Source organism: Sapajus apella, unplaced genomic scaffold, assembly GCF_009761245.1.
Source record: "Sapajus apella isolate SASKATOON/1434 unplaced genomic scaffold, GSC_monkey_1.0 scaffold43, whole genome shotgun sequence".
NCBI classification, from domain to species: domain Eukaryota; kingdom Metazoa; phylum Chordata; class Mammalia; order Primates; family Cebidae; genus Sapajus; species Sapajus apella.
The window spans coordinates 2,200,592-2,219,630 of NW_022436983.1; the positions used below are offsets into that span (position 1 = coordinate 2,200,592).

The window sequence follows — 19,039 nt, forward strand, 5'->3', positions numbered from 1 at the left end:
AATTTTTTTTTTTTTTTTTTTTTTGAGACGGAGTTTCGCTCCTGTTACCCAGGCTGGAGTGCAATGGGGCGATCTCGGCTCACCGCAACCTCCGCCTCCCGGGTTCAGGGAATTCTCCTGCCCCAGCCTCCCGAGTCGCTGGGATTACAGGCACGCGCCACCATGCCCAGCTAATTTTTTGTATTTTTAGTAGAGATGGGGTTTCACCATGTTGACCAGGATGGTCTCGATCTCTTGACCTCGTGATCCACCTGCCTCAGCCTCCCACAGTGCTGGGATTACAGGCTTGAGCCACCGCGCCCGGCTACATAAATTTTTAATTGACTTATAAGAGAGCCCCTTATCCTTGGCTTCTGTTTGCTGCCATTAAATGGCACCTACTAATCAGCCCCGTAGGTGTGCATAGCACTGCAATGGTTCTGGCATGGCCTCACATACACTGATAAGGAATGTAAGGCTCAGGGAAGCTAAATGAATCCTTCCTATAGAAAGTGAGAGATTGCCGGGCGTGGTGGCTCACGCTTGTAATCCCAGCACTTTGGGAGGCTGAAGCAGGTGGATCACCTGAGGTCAGGAGTTCGAGACCAGCCTGACCAATATGGTGAAACCCTGTCTTTAAAAAAAAAAAAAGAAAAAGTGAGAGATCGTTGGGGCACGGTGGCTCATGCCTGTAATCCCAACACTTTGGGAGGCCGAGGTGGGTGGATCACCTGAAGTCAGGAGTTCAAGACCAGCCTGGTCAAGATGGTGAAACCCCATCTCTACTAAAATACAAAAAATTAGCCAGGCACAGTGGCAGACACCTATAATCCCAGCTACTCGGGAGGCTGAGGCAGGAGAATCTCTTGAATCCAGGAGGCAGAGGTTCCTGTGAGCCGAGATCACACCATTGCACTCCAACTTGGGCAACAAGAGTTGAAACTCTGTCTCAAAATACATAAATAAATAAAAAGTCAAAAAAAGTGAGAGGTCAAGGCTGGGCATGGTGGCTCACGCCTATAATCCCAACACTTTGGGAGGCTGAGGTGAGTAGGTCACTTAAGGTCAGGAGTTCGAGACCAGCTTGGTCAACATGGTGAAACCCCGTCTCTACTAAAAATGTAAAAATTAGCTGGGCATGGTGGCAGATGCCTATAATCCCAGCTACTCAGGAGGCTGAGGCAGGAGAATCACTTGAACCAGGAAGGCAGAGATTGCAGTGAGCAGAGATTGGCATCACTGCACCCTAGCCTGAAGCCGGGGGCAACAAGAGCAAGACTTTGTTTCTTTAAAAAAAAAAAAAAAAAGTGAGAGGTCAAGACAGGAACCTGGATTTCCTGACTTTAGGCCAGTACTTTGTTCTGTGACATAACCATCTCTGAGAACTCAACAGTGCATAAAGTGGCAGCTAACCACACAGCTGATTTCCCATTGGCATCTTAGCAACAGAGAAGAGTGTCAGAAGTGCTGGGCTTGACCTATGCCACAAGAACGCTTTAGAATTAACTTGCTTTGTGTGCTGGTTGAGGAATAAGCTGGCAGGCAGCTGGTGCTAGGGGTTGTGTTCTGGTGGTAGTGTGACATTAGCATGGTGGCTAGACACATTTGCTTGGCCAGGAAAAATCAGGGAAAAGGTATATATTTGCAAACACAAGTAAAAATACAAAGGTAAGATGGAAAGCAAACAGAACCAATGAAACGTATTCTTGACCATATGACCAAGAAAATGTACTGGATGGGAGGGGAGAGGCAAAAAAAAAAAAAATCTGAGAAGCAGATGAAGTACTGGAAGTGCTGCATTCAGGCATCCAATCAGCAGGGGGGCTTACTGCATCCCGGGTCAGGCCATGCATCAGGACAGGGCACAGGAAGCCTTGTGAGTCCCCACGCTCGCGCTCAGCCAAATTTCTTTGAGAAGGGTGCCGTGCACATGTGCCCCCATGGTCTGGAACTTATGTTTCTACCTCCCAGGTATCTTACTGTTTTTCTCCATCTCCACTGCCCAAGGCAGTCTTGTCTCAGTTCAGGACTATAGTAGCCTCTGCCCATTAAGTCTTCCTGTTTCCTTTTGCTTCTCCCTAATCTGTCCTCCACACAACAGCTACTGTCCTTTTTTTTTTTTTTTTTTTTTTTTTTTTTTTTTTTCAGATGGCGTCTGGCTCTGTTGCCCAGGTTGGACTGCAGTGGCGCCATCTTGGTCCACTGCAACCTCCGCCTCCTGTGTTCAAGCAATTCTCCTGCCTCAGCCTCCAGAGTAGCTGGGATTACAGGCGCCCACCACTGCACCCAGCTAATTTTTGTATTTTTAGTAGAGACAATGTTTCACCATGTTGGCCAGGCTGGTTTCGAACTCCTGACTTCAGGTGATCTGCCCACCTCAGCCTCCCAAAGTGATGGGATTACAGGCATTAGCCTCTGCACCCGGCCCACTGTCCTCTTAAATCACATCACCTTCCTCTCCTGCTTAGGATCTTTGATGCACCTACTACCCTTTTCCAGGCCTCTTCTACTCCTGACAGCTGCTTTCTGGAAAGCTGCCCAGCTGTTTCCTGCTTCAGGGTCTCACACATCATCTGCCAGTAACACACCTCCCTCCTCACTCCTCCTCCCTCAGCTTCCATTCTGACCCTTCAGAGCTTAACACCTCACAGGTCCCGTTATCTGTCCTCATTGCTCCCACTGTTCATTACTTTTTTATTTAGCACTTAATATCAGATGTAATCATAATTGCATGATCTGCTTTACATTCCATAAGGGAAGGGGATGTGTTTTCGCAGGATCCAGCCTGGGGCTGGGATTTAACAAATGTCTGTTGACTGAATGTCCCAAGCCTGCGTCTTCATCTATAAAATGCCTTTAGATGACCCAAACAGTTCTCGCGTATGGGGTCCTATGTACCAGATACGATGGTTTATATGCAGTTGTCAGAGTAATTCCCACCTCTCCGCCCATTTTACCAATGAGAAAACTAAGGTACGGGGATTCTAAATAATCGGCCTCACACAGAATTAGAAAGAGATAACCTGAGCCCCCACTCTTTACTCTGGAGAGCAGCAAGACAGTGCAGGTGCGTGGTGAAGGTCGTGGAGGGCACCCACCCTCTCCCAGGGGATAAAGGATAAAGGAGCCTGCAGAGGACAGTAAAGAGAACCAGGCACAGGGCTAGGTGACAAGGGACCAAGCTCACAAATAGCACTCCAGTCACTGCCTCCATCCAAAGGCTGCCAGGCTCCCATTTGTCCACTGTGGACTTGCCATCTCTGTGACAGGCCAAGGCAGGCACAGATTCCTTGGGTGTCCTCAAAGAAGCAAGAAGCAAACCTGCGAAAGGGCCCAGAGTAACCAGGACCTAGTCCTAAAACTCAGCATGAGTCAAACCAAGTCTACACATCAGAACTGGTTTCTTCTGTCACATTCTCCTTGATGTGGACTCCCACCCCACAATGTCATTGTTTTGATAGTGACCCCAGAATCCAGTTCTCTTTCAGTTGTTAAAAGGTAAACACAAACAGCTCACTTCCACTATATACTTTCATAATATGTGAAAAAGATTGCACAAATTATTTTTCATTTTAAAGAGTTTCAAGAAATCATTAAACTTCAAAGAATCTTCTCTTGTGCTTAAAAATAATGCTGTCAAATTGTTTCATACACTTTATAAGAGTTTAGGCAAGAAACATTACTAATGGTGTCATAAATAAGTATTATAACTTTATTAAAATGAAAAGACAATATTCAAAATAATGCAACAAAATGAATAAAATCCTTTGTCCAATACTGTACACATAATGCAGAAATCAGTGCATTTTTCTTAAGCATGTTTTAACCTTCATTTAGTTCATACTAAAATATAATAAGCTTTAAATAGCTCAAATAATATTCAGCAGTTGAAACTGTAAACAGCTTGTTTAACTGTTAAAGAGAACATTGCAGTAATGTACCTCTGTTAGTGAGCACCTTCTCTTCTGTGCTTATCTACTCAAGATAAATACATTGAAGGATGTGAAAATAGGAACACAAACTATATGTCTCACTGCATCTGAGTGAAGCAGCCAGCTGTGAGAGTTTTCAAAGCAGAAAGATGCTGATGTGACCTCTGGAATTCAGACATACTGAGCTATTGGTCAGAAGTGTTTTACTTAAAAAGCAAACAATCCCCAGGAAATACTGAATAGGAACCAGCAACACAAGGCCAGCTTGTGTTGTATTTGTTTATTAATAAGGTCTAAAAAAACAAAAGCAAAACCACAACACACATCCCCAAACAATAACTCTCAATCACATAGCTAATTGCTTCATTATTTTGTAAAACTGACATCCTAAACACTGGCATCTAGTATACTTTTCCATTTGAATCTAACGTACTGTCTCTAATAGGGCCCACACTATGACGAGCCACTTCAGTGGGTGGAGCTGTAAGGGAAAATTAGTCACTAGTTCTATTATCGTTTTATTTTTCAAGATGTATGACATGTACAGGTGACAATATGGTTGCCAAGTAAGCTGCTCTCCCTCCCTCAACAAGATGCAACATGAAACCTGGAAGTACGGGGCCTCGGGGTGATTTTTCACCTAGGTAGGTACACGCACGGTAAAGAATGGATACCCTGCCCTCCATGGAAAAGACTGCCTGCAAAAATAAATGAAACAAAATAGAACAGGCCTAAAAGCCAGAAATCTTCAAACTTATTAAACAAAAAAATTTTTTAATGATTCTGATCTAAACAATACTGTATCGTCTTCCATTTGCTCAATTTTCAGTCTATCAGGACTCCTTTCTCCAGCTTGAGTTTATTATTCTGAATATATATTACTGTAAGATAGTAACTGATGGGTTAACCTGCAGCTATGGTCTATGGTTATACTGCGAGTTTATATATAGGTATGTCACGTATGCATATATAAAAAGCTTTCCCATCCTCCCCTCCCCACCATCACATCTTTAAATTATAGACTTGAAAGAATTTTTCCAATGCTAACAAAATCGGGGTTTCTCAGCAAAACAGCATCTCACAACTGCTCTCTAAACCTTCCACATTAAGACAGAGTTCAACTATTTTATTTTGCAATTCAAGGGATTTTTCTGTGAACTTCAATCAAAATGGAAAACTGAGAACCGTTTGCTCCTATGTAACCTCTGCTGAACCATGGCCCCAAGGTCTAAGGAGAAACCACATAGGAGAAATGTTTACGCTTCACGTGGCCCCCCAGATCCATTTTTGTTTTTGAGTCCGGCTTCTCTGTGGCTGAAGCTATACTGCAGTGAGCAGGTAATGGCTGGATTTGGGCACCTGCATTTGTTTCTTCTGCTTCCCTAAAAAACTTTTCATATTTGTCCAGGTATGGTGGTCGCTCAGGTAGTAGGTAATAATGCGTTGAACTAACCTTCTTCCCATTCTCAATAATGGGCAGAATGCAAGGAATCTTATTGGCAGATCCTTCGCTGTTCTGTCTCTGCAGGGCTTTGCTGCTGACATACTTGGGATCAGGGGCAAAGCTCTGTGTTGGGGGCATGACCCCATTGAGGTAAGACGGAAGGCTTTTGGGACTCGGTGTGCGTGAGTTACTTGGTGACAAAGGTTCTCTTGGCGGTACTTTCGGAGGCCTGTCTTCATCACTGTAGGTGCTTGAAGTAACTTCTGCTGACCATCTTCTATAATCTGGCTTTACTGGCCTAGGAGGTATGGGAACTCTGGGGGGAACCTCAGGTTTGTCTTCATCGGAGTTAGGAGAAGCTCTGTGTATGCAACAGCTGGATATCCTTATGGCTGGCTTGTTAAAGGAGCCAGCTGGTCCCGAATGAGACCTTCTTAATCTTCGGTGGGTCTGAGGTGGAGGAGGATTCAGATCTGGGACACCTCCATTTTGGTCAGACACGTAGCTGAGGTCTGCTGCAGAAACAGCTGGGGTATCAAAATATGCATAGTTAATTTGTCCACACCCACGGAAGCTTCGCCTGCCAGGAACATCATATTTGAAATCAGAAAGTGTAGAGTCTTCTAAAAGGAAGTCTGTATCTGAGCTAGTTAGGAATTCCACCTCACAGTCTGTGTCATCCAGAGAGAGGGATTCAGAGATTGGCAATGGTGGAAGAGGCCGAGAACCCCGTTCACAAAGCGGGGCACAGGGGAAAAGGGAAGAGGAGTTTTTGATGGGTGTCAGTGGAGGAGTGGAAGCACAAACCCCATCCACTGTGAGTTTCTTAAAACCACATACAACTCGATCCTCTTCATGTGGTCCCAAATTTTCACTTGGGGGAATAAGAAGAGGGGGCAAGCTGGTCTTTTGAGATGGACCATTTTCTGCAAAGCAGTGGCCATTCATCGGAGCAGATCTGGAAGCGTGCCCTAGAATGAACAAGAGATGTTAAGAAAAGATCCACAATCCTCTCTCCACCTGTGTGAGGAGAGTGCCCCAGCTACCTATGCTTCCACAGCTTTCTTCAACTGTGAGTGAAACACCTGACTGCTGTCACCCTGAAAACAACCATGCAACCACCACAGGTGTAATTAGAGACCAGAAGGTTGTTACCGCATATGGTATGGTTCAAAGAACAAGCTATCTCTTCTATCTCCCTCGGACAGGTGCACAATGCACACCCACACATCACAGGTTTTGTGACGTGTGCAAAATTCGCAGAAGATGAACAGCATATAATTTACATGATACCATACGATACAAGCCTTGCCACCGAAGACGTGACAACACTAGGCACGCAGGGTACCAGTGAGATAAGACCAAGTTGTTACTGCTAGCACATCATCATTCGTGAGTGAATGGACTTGCCTGCAATGTGTTAAAGTCACACGCAGCTCTTGACAAAGATACAAGGAACATAATATTCACATTAAACAGATTATTTTCTAAGTTTTGAGGAATATTTATACTGTTTTCATATATTACTGTCAAACATGCATTCAATACTAGTAAGAAAGGTGGGAGGTCTTGTCTAATGTTTCATGAAGTAAAGTATGCATCATAGCTGAAATGAGAATTGATTCTTGATTTTAGAAGATAACATGTCCACAAACAGTCCTACTTAGGAATCAGTGACCCAGGATGGAGGCAGAGTACAATAGCTTAAGAAAAACACAGTTATCTTCTGAATCTGTTGCCACTAGGGGTCAGGCTGTTGTTGGAAATAATTCAGGTTTCCTCATTTAAAAAAATAATGCTGGTGCACAAACCAACCTGAATCCAGACAGTTCTCAAATGCTTACCGTGATCAGATTTTCAGAATACATACCAAGTGGTATTAGGCGCTCCTGAGCAGAAGGGTTCAGATCATAGGCCATGGTTATGGGGTCAATATTTAAAAAGTTGCTGAAAGGAGGAAGATACCGTGGTCACAAACAAACAGCAATCATAGCCTCTCTCATTTTAGTACTGCACATTCATCCAGGTTACAGCAGCATGACATCTGCTACTTACTTTGTAAACTCACTGCGACTGCTCCAGCAGGTCTTCCTCATATTCCCCATGACTTGGCCATTATGTAGAAATCCAGTTTTTAATGGGACTCTGATCTCCTGAGCAGCAATTCCTGCTGTTGACATTGTGCCTTATTCTGGGACATCTCCAAACCGGTGAGGCCCAGGCATTTAAAAATCAACCAGTAGCTTTCATTCCCTAGGGGAGGTAGAAGAGAGGAGGGAATAAAGAGAACAATTCAGAAACACTTCCATTAGGACAGTCTATTACAGCAAAGCTAATATGAGAGAATTTGGGGGGATGCTGAATAGAAAATTTAGTTGTGGACTTTCACTTAATTCTAACAACTAATTCTTGCATCTCATGAGGGTACTTAAATGTAAACACTAAAAATAATTTTTGTGTAAATGCGAATCCAAAAGACATGAAATGTTTGCGTGAAATGAGAAATAATCTGTTGCCAGCAAAAGCGGACCTCCTACTGCAGAGCCAGATAGCTGCACAACAAATCGCACTCGCCTGCCAAGGCACAGACCCTCCCCTAACCTCTTAAACCAGCCTTCAAGCCACAGCTTCACCAGGCATGAAGCACCAGGGAATCTTGCTAATTTTTCCCAAGCTAAAAAAGTAATTTAAGAAACCACTGTATTTTATGCTGCAGAACTAATATTCACTAAAACCCAATGCTGGAATTAAGCAAGAGTTGCTACAGTATTGGCACCTGACTACCCTAGGGTCTAGCATTTATTTGGATTTTGTATTTCAGGGTTGGTCAAAGGAAGACAAATTATCCATTACTACTTGTTCAAGCAACAAATAGTAATGGATGAAGATACTAATTTCCATTATCCTGTAAAAATCAAGTTCTGCAAGATTACTAGCTTCAGTGGAAGCCTGGGAGAGCTTCCTCCCACCCTTTTAAAGACAAACTTAAAGGGACATTCTTTACATTCTCCTTTGTGAAATGTAACTCATAACTTGCTTAGCTGCAAGGCATGGATAACAAAGGCTAAGTACATTTTTCTTAAATTAGCAGTTCTTCAACTTTAGGACTCCTAACCCCCCTTGTCGGATGTTACATGTCTGGAGTCTCTATGGCCCCTTTTTCACTTTCTTTTTTTATTATTTGTTACATAAGGGTTAATCAGCATCAGTCTCTGCTGTCTTCAGATAGCCAAGTTTACTTATGACAAGTTTACGGTTTTTTCCTTGGGCACCAGGACATTATTTGTCAACCATCTGTATAACACTGACCCCTTTTGTGGTATGTACATATACACACCATAACACATTCTCATTCTCTAACTAAATATTAATAAGGGATTAGCATAAATACTATGTGCACACCTACTGAGTGCTGGGCACTGCAAGGGACTGAACATGACTATGACACATTTGCTGGGGCGAGAGGTACACAGGTTTTTGTTGTTTTTTTTTAAATTGCTCAGCAACTTCCAATCTATTATTTACAAATCTGTCACCTCCCACTAGACTGTAAGCTCAGGACAGAGGCACACTGTGTCTCAATCACCTTTTAATAATCAGTACCTGGAACATTAGTAGGTGCTCAGTAAGTGAATGTTTGTTGAATGAATGATTGTATAATACCATCTAATTATCATAATCAGTATCAACTCAATATACACATTGTGTAAGGCAAAGGGTTTTTTTTTTAAAAAGCTAAAAACCTTTTAAAAATATTATGCAAGTGTTTATTAATATTTTCACATTAAAAAGGAACACAGTGATAGTAAAGTTCTACAGGTTAAAGATTTCAGTAACATAGAGAAGGATGGATCCAATGCCTGGTTCTCTGCATTTTACCCTTCCACAGTCAGTTTTTCTGATATACCAGGCAGAGATTTTATGATAGAGTTACAATATTATTTCAGATAGTCAAGCATTATTTTTCTTTAAATCAATCTCTCAAACATATGATAAAGAAAAGAAAACATTCTGTCATTTAAGAATTCTAAATTATTGGGAGGTCTTTTGAGGACTGGTTTTCAGATTACTGAAATGAAGCAACCGTGTTATCTACCATCAAGCTATAAAAAATTTAAAAACCAATTTAAAAATATTGCTAGCCTCTCCCTCTGTGTACTTAGCCCAGTGGTTTCTCGAACTTTTTCTAAGCATTCTACAAGCACTGGCAAGACTATGAGGAAAGCATCTGTGGTAATATAAAAATGAAAGGCAAGATAGGAAGAATATGGTATTTAAGTAGTTCGAAAGCACACGTTTGAAGATCACTCATCCAGATTACAGGAAAACGCTGCAGGGGATTCTGGAGGCCCAACCCCCACCTGTCTGCAAGCCAACAAGTACTACTAGTAATTACTGTGTGTCAGCCTCCTAATGCCATCTAAATCTTAGCTTTCAACAGAATGATTGTGTAACTATCGCCTCTGCAGAAATTGCCTTGGAATTCTAAACTTACATTTCAGTGGTCACTTAAAATTATTTATATGTTCTAGAAAAAGTTATTTTTTATTCATTGTTTCTATCACCTACTTGTTAGCTTTCTTAAGAAAAAAATTTTTTTAGTATAAAAAGAATTGTGTTCACTAAGCCAGCTCACTTCTGACCACAATAGTGTCTTTGTGTATTCATAGAAGGTGACCTGCCTCTAAATTTCAATGGGGAATTGTGAATGGGCCATGTTATGAAACTGTCCGAACTTCCTACTTGCTAGCATGGGAGATGAGGGGGGCAATATAACTGCCATGTTCTCTTCTTTTGGAAAATAACTTTAAACTGTAAACTCAACAAGGGCAATGTACTACAGGTTTGGAAGCAAGCTTTTAAAAAAATGTTCCTCTGATTGTAAACTGAGGGTATGAAACCCCCTGAAACTCTTTTTCTATCTTTCTAAAAACCTTCCAGTATTCAGTGCAAATGAAAGGGGGGGAGGAAATCAATCAATTTTACCAACCTCAAGCTAAAAAGAAACAAAATCTTCCCAAGTGAAATTTAATGCTGCAGTTGTTCACATTTGATCTGTTTTGCAACTCATTAGGAAAACTGCAAAATGTACCTATGCGGGAAAATCAATATCTAAAAGCGAATGTTAATCCAGGCAGCATGGTTTAGACGAGGACCCAAATAACCTTAGGCATAACTTTTCCAAGCCTCATGAACTATTTCTAGCCTTTTTGGTGGGTCTAAAATGCAGTGAAATACCAAATTTCAGATGTGAACCATCTTTTTCTGTTAACATAACTTGATTCTTTTTCAAATTCAAGGGAAAAATGTAACCCTAAAATCATTTGTTTCTTGAGGTTATCCTTTTATTAATCCACTTCTATAGCTTCAACTCATAGCTCCTGAATCAAGGACTCCAGCCTGGCTCAAGCTTCAGCTTTGCATTTCCTACTGTCTGGTGATTATCTTTCCACTTGGATGGCCCTCTGGTATCTCAAACTCTACAAACCAAACTCCTCCTTTGACTTCATACTCCATCCCCTCCCCAAACCAGTTCAGGGTCTAAGAGGATCTTACTTCTTTCTTAAGGCACCATTTTTAACCTGATGCCATGTACATTCAATTGCCGACTTCTACACTACTTTTACCTGGTTTCTCAAATCTTAGCTTTCCATTCACAGGCATCCTTCTTCCTGGGGTCTGGAAGTATGCAACCCATTCTACACACCACTACCAGGTCAATACCCCTCAACAACAGCTCAAACTGAGATCTGCTGCTGCTTAAAAAAACTTCAGTTTCCCAAATAAAACCTCCTCAGCCTGGCACTTAAGGCCTCCACAATATAAACCTAATCTATATCTTCAAGCTCTTTTCGATTTTCCCCAAATCTGTTAGAATTCGATTTATCCTTTAAGGTCAACCCTACCCTACCTTCTCCACGAAGCCACTCCCTTTTATGAAACACCAGAGCAGTGGCTCTCCGTTCTGGGCCCCACTTCCCCTTCGACCCTTCAAATCATCTAGGACAGAACCGATGTCCGATTTATGCTTTCTCCTTGTAGATCTTGGCGTCATTCATGTCTATTATTTACTAAATGGATACTGAGAAAATATCCATCTTATTTTTAAAAAATGATTACACAAAAGATTCACATATACACTGTGGGTCAGTGAAGAGCTCAGGGAAAAAGCAGATTTATAAAAGAGATACCTAATGTGTGCTGGAGTGAGGCGACTGCCCAATAATAATGTAACAAGCCTACGCTATGTAACAGGAAGGAATTTTTATTAAATTCATTCCAGAATTCAAAGTAGACAGTTTGTAGACAGAGTAAAAATTATAAGCTTCAGTGGTTAACAGTATGGCTTTCTAAACTGGTTTCTGTTACAGCTTATTGACTTGAAGCAATTGGTGGGGGTACTTTGTGAAAACAGTGTTTTACCTTCTCTTTAAACACTATTCCTTCTAGGCTGTGTTTTTGCTGCTAAATTTAAGGTCATTTTCATTTTTCTTAGTGACACCAAAAAGGACACTGCACTTTCTTCATTAAGGTGAAATCACATGACTTTAGCTTGAGGATAGTCTCTTTGAAACTGTTTAAAAAAAAAAAAAAAAAAGGAGCCTACGCTACCTTAAGGCAGTAACCTAGATATGCTTACCTTGCCACCAGATCTCATTAATAATCTCAGAAGCCATCCATGGGAGGAGGAGGGGCACATTTTTGTCATACAACTCATCCAGTTCTGCCCAGTGCTTCCTTATTTAAGAGTGTGATGTAATTTCCTCCTTTCAATCTGGTTCTAGAACCTGATTTCTGTTTATTCAGGGTGATAAATGGTCTTTTCAGTTCCATTTAAGAATTACCTACATTAAGTACTTCCATAACCAGGGAAGATAATAAGGTAACTACATTTAGAGGCAAAATTGATAAAAAGAAACTGATTTAGGAACATGACAAACTCCATAATTTTAGATCTTCCCCAAATATGCCAATCTCTGCTTGGTAAACCAATGTTTATGTTTACTTAAAAAAATGTCTAAAATAATCACCTACGAGAACATTAAAAAAAAATAATCCACGCAAAAATATCCCCCCCACCTTTTTTTTTTCAAATTAAGTCTCGCTCTTGCCACTCAGGCTGGAGTGCAATGGCGCGATCTCAGCTCACCACAACCTGTCTCCCAGGTTCAAGCGATTGTCCTGCCTCAGCCTCCCGAGTATCTGAGACTACAGGTAACTGCCACTACTCCCGGCTACTTTTTGTATTTTTAGTAGAGACAGGGTTTCTCCATATTGGTCAGGCTGGTCTCGAATTCCCAACCTCAGGTGATCTGCCTGCCTTGGCCTGCCAAAGTGCTGGGATTACTGGCGTGAGCCACTGTGCCTGGCCCAGATTTCATTTTAATAGCCTATGATTTAGGGGTAGGAAAAGAAAGAGGGAGGTAAGTTAAGAAAACTTTCTTAGTTGTACTCTGCTACCATGGCAAGCATAAATAGCCTTTAAATTAAAAACATAGATGACTCTTAAAATAATACAGTATTTTAATGTAATTAAAATACTCCTGTATGAATTCAAGAAAATCTTGATGGCTTCAGTAAATATTAAATGTAGCTCAATGTGGTAAAGATGAACATTTGTGTCTGTGTTTGCTGTTCCATTCCTCAGAGGCTCTTAAACATGTCCAGAACATAATAGGCCATTTATAGGTGGTGAAGTAGAGGCAACAGAGAAAATAATTTATCTTCAAACTGTCAAATACAAAATAAATGACATAATTTATTCAATAATTCAAAATGCTTTCTAGCCAAGTATTTTAAGAAATGGTAAGCTAACAAAAAACCCATTCCCTCAACTGCCATAATCCAGTCTTTTGACTCACTTAAGCCTCCTAGACAGTTGTAGTGCGACAGCAGAAAAGTAGGAGCAGGAATATATGTTCTTTTGTCCTTTGTATTTTTCCTACAGAGTAGCACAAGCAGTACCTATCTATACTCACACAGGGGAGGAAAATATTATTTCTTTTTGACATCTACACAATAGGTTATTTCTTATTATAAAAGCGAATTCTAGCCTAAAGACAATGAGCATAATGGTCTAATGATGGGACGTAAGTCTTTAAAACTTCAAATTTATTTAACAAGCATTTAAGTCATCCAATGGGTAACTCTAGATTGTTACAATTAATATAAAACCATTAATAATAACCAACATTCACTGGACCTACCACTGCCAGGCAAGCATAGTTCTAAGTGCTTTATGTCTGCTAACTTATCTCATCCTCTCTACAATGCCATAAGGTGGGCTGCTATTACTATTCTCACCTACTTGAGGCAGAGTTAAAGAACTTGCTCAAAGTCAAACCTGGTGAGCCATGGGGCCAGGACCTCAACCAGACAGCCTGGCTTCAGTGTCCAGGCCCTTTACCAACACCCCACACTGACTCTTCCAATCCCTAGAGCTTTTTAAACTGGTGAAATAGGATCTTACTGAGTAGAATGCTCAACTTTTAAGGGCAGCACAGATGCTTTCTTTTTTGGATTTACTGGTAGTAGTTTTTCTCGTAGCCTATGAAAGTTCCTGTTTTACTTCAGCTCCTTTAAATTCTTCTATTAAATGTTACTAATTGTAGCTCTGGCCTATGTATCCTATAAAATGGGTGGGTTAAGGCATCAATTTGACATTCTATGACCACTTCAAACAATTACTTTGAAGCCCTCCATCTTTAACAATACATTGAAGCCCCACCACAACAGAACCCTTTACAACATGGTATTTGATACTACACAAGTCTGTTTTGACTTGTAATAAGGGGTTACTACATATACCCAACGGGCCTCTTTTTAATACTCTCTCACAGCATGGATCCCAATGATGGCATTATAATCACACTGTATTGTAAAATCCGGAATTTAATAATAGAATACCTTATATTTGTAAAGCACTCTACAAGTTACAAAGCACCTTCTTACACATTATCTCACTTGATCCTCACAACATCCCTGTAAGAAGAGGCAGGGATTATAATCTCCATTTTGCAGATGAGGAAACAAAGTGAGGTTAAATATCTTGCTATAAGCAATAAGGCTATCATGGCTCTTCTGTCGTATAATTCAGCATTTCCCCACACTTTCACTACCTCTCTGCTCTATCATATGTTCATTTTAGGTAACAACCTTGTTTCTCCTTGTAACATTCTTGTTTATAAATGGAGAAACTGAAGCAAAGGGCTGCTAAGTTAAATGCTGAAGGCCTAACTGCAAGTCAACAGCAGAGACAGGAACAGAAACTCAACTCATAGTGCTCATTCAGCTCAAAAATTCTTAGAGGGCAAGGATTAATTCTTTTCCCAAATATTTATCAAATGCTTATTCTGGCTTAGATACCATGTGAGGTGAAAAAGAGATACGGCTGCTGCCTGAAGAAGCCTTCCATCTAATGAGGGAGGAAGAGAATAAACAAGCAAGCAAACAATTTCGGATGGCCATACCTTCCAAGGAAACAAGCAGGGTACAGCAACAGGATAAGGAGGTAGAGGAGAACATATTTACACAGGTGGTTTGGGAAGGCCTGAGTAGGTGACTTTTACAATGGAAATCTAAAGGCTGAAAAAGAGGCATCCCTGATAACAGTCAGAAGACAATTCTACTGAGCCAGTTTCACATCTGGGGTACTGAATGAGAGCTTCTGGACAATGCTTTTTAATCCTTATCTTCCTATTGTTTCCAAGCTGAAAAGGGCTCCATTTTTGTGGCCAAAGGCCCATTTTTTTTTTTTTTTTGAGATGGAGTCTCCCACTGTCACCAGGCTGGAGTGCAGTGGCACGATCTTGGCTCACTGCAACCTCTGACTCCCTAGTGCAAACCATTCTCCTGCCTCAGCCTCCTGAGTAGGTGGGATTACAGGTGTGGGCAACCACACCTGGCTAATTTTTGTATTTTTAGTATAGATGGTGTTTCACCATGTTGGCCAGGATGGTCTCAATCTCCTGACCTTCTGATCCAAACGCCTTGGCCTCCCAAAGTGGGATTACAGGTGTGAGCCACCGTGCCCTACCCTTTTTTTTTTTTTAAGACAGGGTCTCACTCTGTCACGAAGGCTGTAGTGCAGTGGTGTGGTCTTGGCTCACTGCAACCTCTTCCTCCCAGGCTCAAGCAATCCTCCCACCTCAGCCTTCTCAGTAGCTGGGACTACAGGCATGTGCCACCATGCTCAGGTAATTTTTGTGTTTTTTTGTAGAGATAGGGTTTCACCATGTTGCCCAGGTTGGTCTCATACTCCTGGGCTCAAGCCATCTGCCCACCGTGGCCTCCCAAAGTGCTGGGATTACAGGCGTGAGCCACTGAGCCTGGCCAAAAGCCCCACATTTTAAAGACACATTCATTGAGTCCTGGAAGAGTGGTCCTTTTGTAATATTGTCCAATTTTATGGTGTGAGGAGGTGGACTACAGTATCAACAAAGACTTCAAATCTCAGAATCCTCCCCACCACCTTCTGAAATCCGAACCCCTCACTAACTTTTCCCTATCTTACAATGAATTCTGTTAAGCTAATAACTTACATTTAGGACCCTCAAACTCATTCGCCTCAGCTACCTTTACAAAGCATGTGTTTATGCTGTGTGAACAATGGCAGAATACCACAACTGGACTGCATTTATGTAGGGAGTTATTCATTAGCTTTTATAAAGCCAGACACCTGCAAAGGATGCTAAATGTATCCAGATGATGAAGTATCAATTCAAATTTATTTAAATTAAGCAGAGTTGTTTCTCTGGTAGAGGGAGCCTATGCCATTCAAATTCCTGGAATTACCCTTGGCACCTCCTTCTCCCTCCTCTGCTCCTTTCTAAAGCAATCTGATGGTATGCAGACAATCAGGTCAGTTTCAAGCATGTTAGATTGTACCTGTAATTTAGGCAAATTGCTTTGAAAAGCTACCATTAGTTTTAGCAGAAAGGAACTATTATCTAGCTCAACTTTTAAGAAGCAACAGCAGTCAAGAGTTATTTTCATACAAAAACTCAAGCATAATTAAATCTTACAAAGACTGACCAGTATTTATTGTGAACTGCAAGTGGGAAAAATCGATGATTGAAACAACAGTTTTACCTGTCAAAAATAGGAATAATTCAGACTTTCGATAATAACAGCCATAAAAAAATTAAACAGATTTGCTTTCCAACCCTTATCATTGACTGGTCCAATCCTGCTGAGCCTTCAAAGGTAAAACATGCTTTCATGCAATTATTTATCAACATCAACTATGCAAGGCTGTATAAGACAGAAGCTACACAAGGCAAAGTGCCTACCCTTAAGGAGTTTACAATCTAATATATCTGTCAGGTCATAAAATCGTTAGTCTAAGACCTCTATCACTTATTATCCGCTGTCCACTGGAACACGAAGTTGAAAATAAACCTCTGCTTAGAGTGAAGGGAATGAAAAATAGTTTCTGAAGTCCATGCTAAATCCTCTGGATTTTTCTCCAAACTTGCTAATATCTGGAAAAGAGCTTGCTTGATAACATATTAGTAACCAATTACAGCCAGCATGTTAGCAAGAAACCAGCTTCTTTTATTTAGGTCTTTGCAGAATTCGGTTATCTGCTGATATAGGTACTTAGTCTGTCTTTGGTCTCTGTTCAAATAAAATTTCACTTAAGCTTGTATATTGTAATTACAGAAAAGTAAGCAAAGAAATGCAGTTAAAAAAATAGGTACGTTGAACTTGGACGTTCAAGTCTCAACAAATTTGTACCCATTACATTCTTACACATTTATAAAAGGCTAAACATTTGTTCTGGAAGAGAAAAAAAGGGCATTTTAACCTCACCTTTCTTCACCCCTGACAGTTGCCTAGAAACCAGTCTTGCCCTACCTGTGTTGCAGGTGTACCTCAAGTCACCAACACATCTCTTTTAAAGCTACAGTCTCCATTCTGACTGACTTAAGTTTATGACTAACAAGCTATTCATATTTTTATCAGGTAAGAGACTGGTTTCTTTCATGCAATGATGAAATCCTAATAAAGACTTAGCAAGCACCAATACAGCACCATTCATGGTTAAGGAGTCATCTAATTTGTACAGGGCTATGACATACATATAAATACACACACGAAATTCCCAATGAGCATTCAGGTCTTGAACACATAATTCTGCAGTCCCATTCCATTCAAAGCGGTACCTAAGACATTCAGAGCAAACAATCAGGTTTCCAGGAGAGAAGGAAGAGTTCAGAACAGCTCAGACGAATTTTAAAATACTGATTTCGGAATCACCATCGCCGCTGGGAGATCAGGCAGAGGGACCGGGGCTGACCGCCAAAGAGAACCGGTACCAGCCACCGCAAGCAATCACCGAGCCGCCAGCGGCCTCCCACCCCGGCTTTCAGGACCGGATTGACCCGCACACGGTGTGAACAAGACAACGCAACCCCGATTTTTACAAAGGAAAAAAACAAAAAACGAGTCCCCAGCCCCGAAGCCGCTCATCCCCGCCGGGCAAGCCCGCGAGCGCAGGCTGCGGGACGAGGACCCTCGTGCTCGGCGGTCCCGGTGCTGCGGGGACGTGTCCCGCGCGCTCGGGTGCATGGCCCCCGCCAGCCGAGGGGCCGCGCGGCGACCACTGCCGGTGTGGAGAAGAAGGCGGGCGCCGGCACCTCACGGCGTCCCCAGGCCCGGGCTGCGCCGCCGAGGAGGGTCCCGCCCTCCGCACCTCAGGGAGGAGAAGCCCGCGAGCGCCAGGCCGGCCCCTCCCTCCGTCCCAGGGGAGACTCCGCGTCGCGGCGACCCTCCCCGCGCCCTCCACGCCCCCGCCCTGGCGTCGGAGAGCCGCCTGGATCCCGGCGCCCGGCGCTGGGGGCCTGAGTGAGCGGAGCGCTGCGCGGCCCTCCCCACCCCCTCAGCGCGCCAGGCCCCTTACCCCGGAGGAGCGGCGGCTGCCCCGCGGCGCCCTCCCGCGCATGTCCGTCCCGGCTGGCTCAGCGCCGCGGGCTCAGGGCCCCGGACATCGCGCAGGCGCCTCTCGCTGACTCGCCGTACCGCTAACACTCTGCCTCGCACTGGGCCGCAGTCGCCTCGGCTGCCGCCGCCGCCTCTATATATAGCATTTGCCCTGGGCGTGAGGTCGCCGCGCCCCGCCCCGCCTCCTTCCGCAGCCAATCAGGACGCGCGCCGCTTAAAGGGGCGATGCTGAGGTCGAGGCGTTTGCGCGAGGCCCACCGTGGCGCAGCGCGGCGCTGCAGGGAGTCGGCTTTGTCTCCGGGGGAGGCGTCTCTGGGCTGACCCGGGCTGCAGCTCCGCTCCTCTGCCTGAGCCGTGCGGCAGCTGCCGAGGCCCGGGAGCCCGTCAACGCCGAGCTTTCCTCAGAAGCCTGCGGGCACCCGGGCCTCGGCCGCGGTTCCTGCCGGAACTGAGGGCACCTCGCGCCTCCCTTGGGATTTCCCACAAATTCAGGCTCCGGGCAAGATTGTGTGTTTTTCCCTCTCCGTGGGCCGCCGCTGGCCGTGTGGGCCGAGAAAGCCCTGGAGGGGGAGACGGGAGCCGGTGAGGGGAGGCGAAGGACTGAGGGACAGTGACGGGCTGTGTGCGACAGTGAGGGACAGTGAGGGACAGTGTGGGATGGTGAGGGACGGTGTGGGACGGTGTGGGACGGCGTGGGACTGTGTGGGACAGCGAGGGACTGTGAGGGACGGTGTGGGAC

The 19,039-nt window shown here is 43.3% G+C and overlaps 1 protein-coding gene and 1 pseudogene across 2 annotated transcripts; both read right to left on the minus strand.

The window, feature by feature from the left end:
* Window positions 1-3,668: 3,668 nt before the first annotated feature.
* On the minus strand, window positions 3,669-18,446 carry ERRFI1 (ERBB receptor feedback inhibitor 1). 2 transcript variants are annotated; one of them, XM_032300284.1, is made up of 4 exons: window positions 18,260-18,446; window positions 7,411-7,608; window positions 7,226-7,302; window positions 3,676-6,326 (listed from the first exon to the last, which is right to left on the minus strand). In XM_032300284.1, exons 2-4 carry the CDS (start codon window positions 7,533-7,535, stop codon window positions 5,140-5,142), a joined length of 1,389 nt encoding a protein of 462 aa, XP_032156175.1. In that variant the 5' UTR covers window positions 7,536-7,608; window positions 18,260-18,446; the 3' UTR covers window positions 3,676-5,139. The 2 variants fall into 2 exon arrangements, with proteins under 2 accessions (XP_032156176.1, XP_032156175.1); XM_032300285.1 differs by lacking the exon at window positions 18,260-18,446 and having other exon boundaries at window positions 3,669-6,326; window positions 7,200-7,302; window positions 7,411-7,505.
* LOC116566610 overlaps window positions 18,381-19,039 on the minus strand; it is a 34,847-nt pseudogene continuing 34,188 nt past the window's right edge.